This window comes from Sinocyclocheilus rhinocerous, unplaced genomic scaffold, assembly GCF_001515625.1.
Source record: "Sinocyclocheilus rhinocerous isolate Xijiao unplaced genomic scaffold, SAMN03320098_v1.1 scaffold1467, whole genome shotgun sequence".
Taxonomy (NCBI): Eukaryota; Metazoa; Chordata; class Actinopteri; order Cypriniformes; family Cyprinidae; genus Sinocyclocheilus; species Sinocyclocheilus rhinocerous.
In genome coordinates this window covers 235,054-245,966 of record NW_015647960.1, presented here as the reverse complement: position 1 = coordinate 245,966, position 10,913 = coordinate 235,054, and the positions used below count along the sequence as shown (strand labels likewise).

The following is a 10,913-nucleotide window of genomic DNA, read 5'->3' as shown; positions in this document are numbered from 1 at the left end:
GACATTTAGCAGACACTTTTATCCAAAGTGACTTACAAATGAGGATAATGGAAGCAGTCAAAATCAACAAAAGAGCAATGATACAGCAATGATACAGCACTTTCAGGAATTATATATATATATATATCATTCTTGAAAGTATTAAAACTACTTCCTTAGAGCCATTGTTAAGCTTTCAGAGTTGTCAAATTAACATTCAAAGTCAAAGTTGGTCCTGATGAATGATGTTCAATTCTGTCAGTGAGCATCAGTGATCTCTATCAGTATGTGAGCAGTAAGAGTGTTGTACAGTAAATAACTTCATACCGTGGTAGAGGCTGGTACTGGTCATAGGGCATCACTTCCTTGAAACCATCACTGCAGAAAAACAAACACCATTAGCCCTTCAAGCCATTATCCACACGATCATAAGCTCATGCACAGACACTCTCTGGGTTATTGAGATTCATTCTTCGCTCATTGCGTTTTGTCATGCAGGGTGTGCAGCAGAGATCGATAAGACAGAACCTGCCTTTCAAGGCAGGGATCCATGTTGCACTCCTTGAGTTTGGGTGTGGGTTTGGTGTTCTCTGGGAAGCTGTGGCACAGGTGCTCCGCAACCGATTTGTTGTAACGAATGTCCATACAGTCAGCCGAATTGAGCTGATAACCTTCAGGGACGACACAAAGCACCATTAAGCATCAAAACTAACAGTCATAGATTGATCAGAAATCAATATTAGCCAAAAAAGTGTCCAGCAACTTTCAGAATCGAAAACAGTTACGGTTTATGACAATTGCATCCTATGTTGGCTGCATTTTAAATAGTATGTATGATAATGCATGCATGAATCGTATTAATGCAGGTAACAAATCAACTATTTGCCAATATGAGAGATATTTTTAATTTATCTGTATTGCTATTCGTTGATATATATCAGCAGATATTGAATTTATTTGTACTTGCTTGTTATTTATTTGAACTTATTTTTACATCTGAAGCTGACAAATATCTTTAGGGGTGAGACTCTTCAAATGTTCGTCATAAATCAATATTAGCCAAAAACGTGTCCAACAACTTTCAGAAATTAAAAACAGTAACTGCTTATGACAATTGCACCCTATGTAGGCAGGATTTTAAGTAGTATACATGATAACGCATGCATCACATATTAATACATGATATATAGGTACCACATCAATTATCTGCTAAATTTTAGAGCACATATTAGATTTTAAATTTTTGGTATTGACAATGATATTGAATATATTTCAATTTTTTTTCTCAATTTTTTTTATTATACTGTTCATTTCCTCCATTTTTACATTTAGATTATATATTTGCCTTCATCTAACACTCAAAGTTAATTTTTAAAAACACTAATCCTTTTTTACCTCTGTAATCTTTAGCAAATAAATATCCATTATTATATGGTACATTCAGATTTTGTGATTAAAATTCACTTGTTGCATTCAAAATCACTGATTCTCTTTTATGACATCGCTTTTATTTTTCATTCATTTAGACAAAATAGTGAAGAATTTGATCATTTGGTCATTCATTATCAGTAATCAGCCATAATCTGAAAATTATTATTGGCTTATCAGATTCCAGATTTTAAAGCATCATAACTGTAGGTGGGCCAACGAGTGCTTTTAGTGAATTCAAACCATTCAAATCACTGGGAATGATTAAAAATCACTGTATCTAATCAATCTATAACACTTACCCCCTCCACAGGTGACAGAGCAGGGGAAGAAGTCAGTTTCCCTCCACTGGTAGCGAATAGGCTGGTAAAACATGAACTGCATCACTGTGTCTTTAAGGCCAGCGTACTTCACCTGGGGAGAACCCGAATTCACTTATAATGATTACTTAAAAGTAATGTCGTTTACTTTTAATAGCCATATTCCTAATCACTTTTGGACATGTTTTTGACATGTATAATAAGCAGCAAATTTACTCAAGGGGTCCACAGTCCAACTCATGTCATAATTTCCATATAAAACACAGCATGCATCATCTGCCACTGAATATCCTCTAGTCTTGATTTCTGGGACTGTGATGATTAGTTAAATACTGTTTGCGTGATGCTGCAATTAACTACAGTAATGAGTCATGTTCAATTACAGTAAGCCGCGGTGTCAAGACTAATCAAGAATCCTCAGGTCACGAGATGAGAAAGTCTAACATGATTACAATCATATTGTGCCGTGTTTACAGTTTCACGTGGAGAGTAAACACTGATTCTCTCTGCTGCTTTAAACTCATCATGAAGCTTCAGTTTGCATGCAACTTTCACAGTCATTAGTATTCAATACATCTAAAAACACTACAGGTTCATGATGGAACTGCAGAGGGTTTGTGAAAATGACAATGCCAAATTAAATAAAAATAATTTAATCTACCTTTTATAAATGAAATGATATATGACCTCTGGATTTCGATTGGCAGTTTATACTTTTTTAGCAAGTAAAAGGCATATTAGTATAGTTGTAAAAATGTCTCCCTTCAGGTTGTGGTTCACATGTCTTTTTGCTGTGCAATTTTTATTGATTTTTATGAAGTAAACATAAGAATAACTTATATTGTTAGCAATATTTCACTTACTGGACTGCAGCAACTTGTTTAGAAAAATCATGTTAAAATGTGAGTATCAAATATGATACATCAGGCATTTGAGGGACATTTATTTGCTCATCTCTCGATCATCACTGCATTATATGTTTTGCCCCCACAATAAAAATTACAGAGATTTGATATTAAAACTAAGCATGTGAATAACATCTTACTTAGACATAAAAGGAAGGACCTCCATAATTTCCTATATCATAGTATGTGAGTCATAATAGCCTGATGTATAAAATATGATGCAAAAATTTTGATTACAAATTTTTTTTTTTTTTTTGTAATTGTTTTTTAATAATATATATATTTTACATTTTATTTTTTGACTATTATTTCATGTCAGGCTTCACAGAGTTAATATATATATTTAGATATAATGCATTTTAATTATTATTTGTATAACTATAAACTTGCATTATTATTATTATTATAAATCAAATCAAACCATATACATATTTATAATTATATATAATAAAAATTGGGGGGGAAAACAATCATAAAAAATGTACAATTCTCAAATCTCATTTGTAGTTTTGTCTTAAAAGCATTATGAATACAACAGACCATCCACGTTTGTTGTGTTGAAAAGAAGTGCCTCAACATTCTCCTTTTGTATGTTATGGAAAAAAGAAAATAGTGGAGATTAGAATGAGTAAATGATGATAGAGGTTTCACTTTTTGTGTAACTAGTTCTCTTTTATTTTAGGGGGTGCTTGAAGTAGATGACTTATAAGTTCAGCTGGAAACTCCAACACAACAGGAGATATCACTCCATCAAAAAAAACCTCACCTTTATTGTAAAGTCTGCAGACAGCGGTCCGTAGCAGCGGAGCGTCTGTCTTTCTGCTCCTCTCTGGTACTCCACTGTGTTGTTACCCAGAGTGTGAGGACCTGAAGAGCTGAACACCACCTCTTCTCTCTTGCTGTTTGGTGCATGAGCTTCAATCACTGAAATATGACATTTAAGGTTCTATGAGTGATTATGCGGGATTACCACACAAAGTATTGCTACTACGACAGATAGTGCTGAAACAGGTGTCCTGAGAAACCACACCTGTTTCTGAGACAGTGCTAACTGTCAGTGGAGCGGTTCACACTTTACTCTATCACTCTGCATGTTGGGGTTGGCTGACATGTCTTTGGATGGGTAGGGATTTAGATAGAGGTTGTGCGGTTGAAGTGATCAGTGTCTGACAGAAGTTGAACAGATGAAATCGCCTACAACTCTTTTAAAAACTAAAATCTCACATAGGTCTTTTCAGTTAATGAAGTTACACCACTGACTCCATTACTGAAATGATTCAATGATAAGATTTTGGGTCTTTTTGCCACTTTTTAATGAAAGAGTTGAAGAGCTGAAGGAGGACAGGAAATATGGAGTATTAAATCATATTGTTTACAATTTTCTCCAAACTAAATGGCCCCAATTTATGCATTTTTTATATGTTTATCTAACTACCCATCAATCTATCTACAGTATCTATCTATAGTATCTATCTATCCATCCATCTATAGTATCCATCCATATATCTATAGTATGTATCAATCTACCTATCGTATCTATCCATATATCCATCCATCCATATGTATCCATCCATCCACGCTACCCATACTATCCATCCATCTATAGTATCCATCCATATATCTATAGTATGTATCAATCTACCTATCGTATCTATCCATATATCCATCCATCCATATGTATCCATCCATCCATGCTACCCATACTATCCATCCATCCCATCGATAGTATCTATCCATATGTGACCCTGGACCACAAAACCAGTCTTAAGTGTCAATTTTTCATCTGAAAGCTGAATAAATAAGCTTTCAATTGATGTATGGTTTGTTAGGATAGGACAATATTTGGCCGAGATACAACTATTTGAAAATCTGGAATCTGAGGGTGCAAAAAAATCCAAATATTAAGAAAATCGCCTTTAAAGTTGTCCAAATAAAGTCCTTAGCAATGTATATTTCTAATCAAAACTGTTGTTTTTGTATATTTCATATTTTATATATTTCGGTAGGAAATTTACAAAATATCTTCATGGATCATGATCTTTACTTGATATTCTAATGATTTTTGGCATAAAAGAAAAATCGATCATTTTGACCCATACAATGTATTTTTGGCTATTGCTACAAATATACCCGTGCTACTTATGACTGGTTTTGTGGTCCAGCGTCACATATATGTATCCATCCATCCATCTATAGTATCATCCATCCATCCATCAGCCCCCATTTTAGTATGTAATGCCCACTTTGATCCAATAAATGTCCACCCTAAACCTTTTCTTGTTGAATATTCTGTTTCCTCTGAAATATGTAATTTTATAAAAGTAAAATCATTTGCAAACTGCATTTCACATGAACTCTGTGCCCAAATTTGAAATAATGTGATATAAAAAAGGTAACACTTTAAATTAGAGAAACACCATTTACTATTAACTAGTTGCTTATTAGCATGCATCTTATTATTGGCTGTTTATTAGTACTCATAAATCTTCCCAGTACCTAAACATAACTAGTACAACAACTACCTTACTTACTATCAATAAGCAGCAAATTAGGAGTTTATTTTGGGAAAACTCTTAGCTCATAGTAAATGTGTGTTCCCTAATCTAAAGTGTTAGCAAATAACCATTCAAATCCTTATTTTAATCTTTGGATCTCTCACTCCTACATTAAGTTCTCAACACAGCCATTCTAATATGTAACCTGCCACATCACAGAAAAATCATCATCCAATCTGTTTGTCTGAGCAAAAAAAGAGTTAGCTGCCAATTTTTATCACAAGACGCCCTCAATAAGAGCAGACAACGTGGGAATTGAATCTTTTTGAGAGTTGTTTAGAAAAAGAAGGCATAATTATATTCAGCCGCTCTCTAGCCGCTCTGACCAGTTGTTTGATTTTCCCTTACTGCTAACACATGTTGTTCTGTTGCTCTATTTACATAAAGGACCCGCAAATTATTTCCAAACCAGTGTATCAATTTGCAAACAACGGAAAGACATTTATTTATATCTGAAATTGTTAAGATCCCACTGAGTATTTTCAACAATGAACGGTGATTTGATATTTTACGACTTGAAACAATTAACAATGCAATTATTGGCACATTATAAAAGAGTTATATCTACAACATTTCAATGAACAAATCTATAGGGCAAGTTTATAAACCTGGCTGTTAGATTATACGTATTTGTTTTCTTTATTTTCCTAGTCTTTTAAGGTATTTTCTGTATGGCAAACATTTCCCAATTCATTACTTAAAGGGGTCATATGATGCAATTTCAAGTTTTCCTTTCTCTTTGGACTGTTACAAGCTGTTCGTGAATAGATAAGATCCCTAAAGTTCCAAAGACTAAAGTCTCAAACCCAAAGAGATATTCTTTATAAAAGTTAAGACTCGTCCACTCCCTCCTATAACGCCTCGTTTAAACACGTCCCCACATGTCTACGTCACTGTGGCATTTTATGGAGGACTGTTTCCTGATCCTGGGAGAGTAGCCTACAATGCCGGCTGTGCACAAAGTTTGTTTCTATAAAGTGGGGCAATTCCAAATTTACAAGGACAGTCTGGCTCTTCTGACTCACAGCCTGTAAGTACGTTTTCATATTTAAAGAATTTGCCACTGACGATTCAAACGCAAGTTTTGAGCAGTGTAGAGTAGCGCTTGTTGTTTGTTGTTTCTCTGATCACAAATGCAGACATGGTTTTATGTTTACGCGGCGCGCAGCAACGCAATGCGTAAAAAAGACAGTATAAGTCATTATAATCCGTAAATATGTCCCCACTGGATGCAACAAATGCCTTGTTTGTAATGGGCTATATTGGTTTTGTCTCGTTGCACCGGGACACGGCATCACAGTATGGTAAAGGGAGTAACATTTCCGTCACACACTTGAGGTATTCGGCAAATCACAACGCACTGGATAGCTGGCCAATCAGCGTACACCTCGCTTTTCAGAACGATGAGCTTTGTAAAAATCGACACGTTTCAAAAAGGCGGGGCATAGAGGAGAAACAATAATGTACATTATGTGGAAAATAATGTGGTTTTTTTAACCTTAAACCGCATAAACACATTGCATTACACTAAATACACAAAATAATGTTCTTTTTAGCAACGTCATATGACCCCTTTAAGCTTTGGGATAGTTGATTGGTTCAAGAAAACTTCAGGTCACTCGAACCCCATTTTTAAAACATCTGACAAGTCAAACATCCACTAAATGCCCTGTAGTTCTCGATGGATGTTTAGTTTGCAACTAAAAAGGAGTTATACACAGGTTAAAGGGTTTAGATATCAGTGTGTGTTCAGGGAAAATAGTGGTTTTCCACAGAACGGAAGTGTGTACGTGTGAGTGTGGGTCAGTCAGATGTGGAACGGATCACTGGGATTGGACTTCGACATACTCTGTGTGTCCGTTATGGAAGTCTGCTAGATTACTGGCCCTGTCTCCATCGTACCGGGCTCTCAGCCACCACAAATTAGCCTACATGAACACTTCATTCTTCTGCTCTATCCCAAAGTTCCCTCAAACCTCTTTTGCCAGTCCCACTCAGGTAATAGGAAATCTCTCTTTTTTGGTCTTTCAGGCTAGATATAGATATAAAATCCATATGCATTCCCACACTGTGCTACTATACCAGGCGACCGTGTCAAATACAGTTTGGTTGTGTCACTGTGGAAGTATTGTAAAGTTCAGACTATATTGCAGATGTTGGAAGAGCTCTTTGGCAAGTCAATCGTAGACGCTTCTGATTGCCTGAGACAACTTCCTGAAAGAAGCAAAGATGTTACAGATTGATTAAAATTCATAAATGTTAGGAAGAAAAAAAAAGGGGAAAATACTCAAGATAACTGAAATGACAGTGTGAGAGGACAGATTTTCATTGAAGGTTTGATTTTGTGTAAATATTAGGGGTGGGGGAAAAAATCGATACAGCATAGTATCGCGATATTTTCCGCGGCAATACTGTATCGATACACGGACGCCAATTATCGATCTTTTATTATACTATTTGGTAGAATAATAAAGTCTTGACATAAACTGAGAAATTTTTCTTTTGAGTTAAAACAGATGTTGTCAAAGCTTTCCTTTGGGGACATAATTTGAAGTTGGAAAAAGGTAATAAATTGCAATATATCGCAGAATATCGCAATATATTTAAAATCGCAATAATATTGTATCGTGGCACAAGTATCGTGATAATATCATATCGTGAAGCCTCTGGTGATTCCCACCCCTAGTAAATATGCAGTGAAAGTTATTCCATATAATCAAGAAAATTTCCTATAAATTTCCATGATTCCATGGCCTATATAATCAAATACAATATATTATTAAATAAAGAATTGCTCAAATATGGATGAATCTCACAAAGCCTTTCAAAAACACATTTTGGGTGATATTGCACCGCAAAAGAAATAAATCTAATTAAATTAAAATAAATAAATAAAGTATTATTTTTCATACAAGCCTATATTTGCATTAAGCCTAGTCCTTTAATTGCCATGAAAATAATATTAAAATAAATAATGAATGAATGTTTTTTTTTTACTTTCTTTATGCTAAATATAACTTTATTAATTAAGTTAATATACATTAAAGTTATCCTATTTAATCAAGATAATTTTCTATATAATTTGCAAGATTATTTATAATGAAGTCCTATATATCCAGTATAGTATATTCCTAGATTCCTAATTGAATGCTAAATATAAAGTTAATATAAATTAAAGTTATCCTACAGTATATAATCAAAATGATTTTCTATATAGTTTGCAAGATTATTTACAAAGAAATCCTACATAATCAAATATTATACTCAAACGTGGATAAATCTCACAAAGCCGTTCAAAAACATATTTGATTTATATTTTACCCCAAAATGCATAAAAAAGTATTATATTTGCATACATTTGCATATAAGCCTACTTCTTTTAATCGCTGTGTAAATAAACAAATAAATGCATAAATAAGTTTCACTTTCTTTATGCCAAATACAATATCTTATTGTATTTCAGTTGATTTTAGGATGAAATAAAACCAGGAGTTGTCATTCAAATGAATCTTCCCCAATAGTGTTAACTTTCAGACTGTGGAAAATCTTTCTGGGACAAAAACTAGAGAGTGTGGAAAACTCTTTGACAGCTGAATATGTCGTCTCACTAATTCTCAAAATCCTGTGACACAATATAATAACTGCACACTAAGGCCTCGGTCCTGTGGAAGAATGCTGGATTAATTCATATTGATAATGTTGATTCTCCAAAGAAAATCCTTTTCAGTCCTAACTAGTCTTATATGGCTTCTAACTGACAGAAAAAGCAGAGACTTCATACATGAGAGTTTTATGTCAAGTCAAGGATTAGACCCAGAAGTATGGAGATAGAATTGTTGCATAATTCCAAAAAAATAGATTATGATCCACAAATAAATGTAAAGAGATTAACAAAAATTAAACATATTGACAAATAAATAGAATGAGATTCACAAATAAATAGTAGAGTTTCACAAACATGAATTTTATTCACAAATAAATAAAATGAGATTTGCAAATAAAAAACATATTCACAAAATATTTTATGTCACAAAAACATTTGCCTGGCATTCATTTGTGAATCGCGTCCTGTGCATTTGTAGATCACTGTACACATTCGTGGATCACTCGCTGTGCATTTGTGAATGGCTTTCTGTGCATTTGTAGACCGCTGCATGCATTTGTGGATTTTGAAACATTTCTAGCATCAAGACGCTGACAATCCACAAATGCGTGGACTCCACCCACCGTCTAATCGAGCCAATCAGATAACAGCCACACTTCGCTGACCAATCGTAGCACGTTCTCGTTATAACCAATCACGTTTTGCTTTATAATCAGGCCGGGAGCAGATTCATTTGCACCCCTGTAAGGAACTGCATAATACGGACAATTCGTTCAAATTGAGCTGAAGTGCTGTTTGTGTGGTTAAAAAAAATCCTGTTTCTAAAAGATTGTTGGAGTGAAAGGCTTCTTTATATTTCCATCAGAATCAGTGAATGAGGATAATCACTCACAGATCCTGAGCATGATCAGTAACACCCTCGCCACGCGTCCAAAGCAAATAGAAATAATTATAATCAGCGATCCTGTCTACACTGGACGTGGCGCGACACGATGAAAAACAAATGATTTGCACATTTGCTTTGATGAGTCCAGTTGCAGTTACAGCAGTTACAGCTGTTGCAGCGCAGCGCGACAGTGAGCAGAGACACGGCGTAAAACATGACACAATGGCTTATTAATTTCGGCCTTTTAAAGCACGATCACAGTGACACATATAGGGCATAATAACACATATAATATCAAATATGGGCCCAAATGACCATCTGGGTACCAGCCTCAGCATCACTGCAGCGTGTACTGGGGATTTGTGAATGGACGATGTAAATAAAAAACGCATTAACTTTGGATGCTGTTAAGTAACTTTTACAATCAAAACTAGTGAGTCTGATTCTGATATGAAATATCGTTTGCGTGATTAAGTGTTTTAACCAATAAATATCTCGTCTTACATTTATATGCATTTTTTTTATTCAACACACCTGCACCACATTTAAAAAAGAACCACATATATATTGTTCCTACCCAAACAATGGCAACTTTATAATACTTTTAATTAACGTTTGAAAATATTATTTATAATGCGGTATACATTGTTAGATCCACATAGCATATACATCATTTAAACGGCTTGACTGAAAAACGCTGTTGGCTGTTGTGTGACGGCTATTAAACAAACTCGTATGTTTATCATGAGGTTGAATCCAGTTATTTATTAGTCAGTTATTGACGCTTTTCTTTCCATCTTAAATAACATGATGCTTCCAAAACTTGTCTTTATCCAGTATGCCGCTGTTCCCATAGCGCCGTTTCTCTGGCATTTTCAATGGCACGTAAAATATAATACTGTGGCTTGGCTTGATACACAGTCTAATGGTCTAACGAAATCCAATTTTAAACATCTTTTACTGTACCAATTTTTATGGCCCTATTTGAGCCAATGCAGATGAATGAAATTATTTCAGGACGAGACCGCTCTGATTATAAAGCAAAACATGATTGGTTATAACGAGAACGTGCTACGATTGGTCAGCGAAGTGTGGCTGTTATCTGATTGGCTCGAGTAGACGGTGGGTGGAGTCCACGCGTTTGTGGATTGTCAGCAAAGCCATTCACAAATGCACAGCGAGCGATCCACAAATGTGTACAGTGATCTACAAATGCACAGGACGCGATTCACAAAT

The 10,913-nt window shown here is 34.8% G+C and overlaps 1 protein-coding gene across 1 annotated transcript in view; it reads right to left on the bottom strand.

Moving 5' to 3' along the window:
* LOC107709482 (ADAMTS-like protein 3) overlaps positions 1 to 10,913 on the bottom strand; it is a 200,839-nt gene that overhangs the window by 42,319 nt on the left and 147,607 nt on the right. The window contains exons 9-12 of the mRNA XM_016513974.1: positions 3,399 to 3,556; positions 1,710 to 1,821; positions 512 to 650; positions 307 to 357 (exon numbers count right to left, since the gene is read on the bottom strand). Coding sequence (XP_016369460.1) covers positions 307 to 357; positions 512 to 650; positions 1,710 to 1,821; positions 3,399 to 3,556 — 460 coding nt within the window. The remainder of the gene's footprint in view (positions 1 to 306; positions 358 to 511; positions 651 to 1,709; positions 1,822 to 3,398; positions 3,557 to 10,913) is intronic.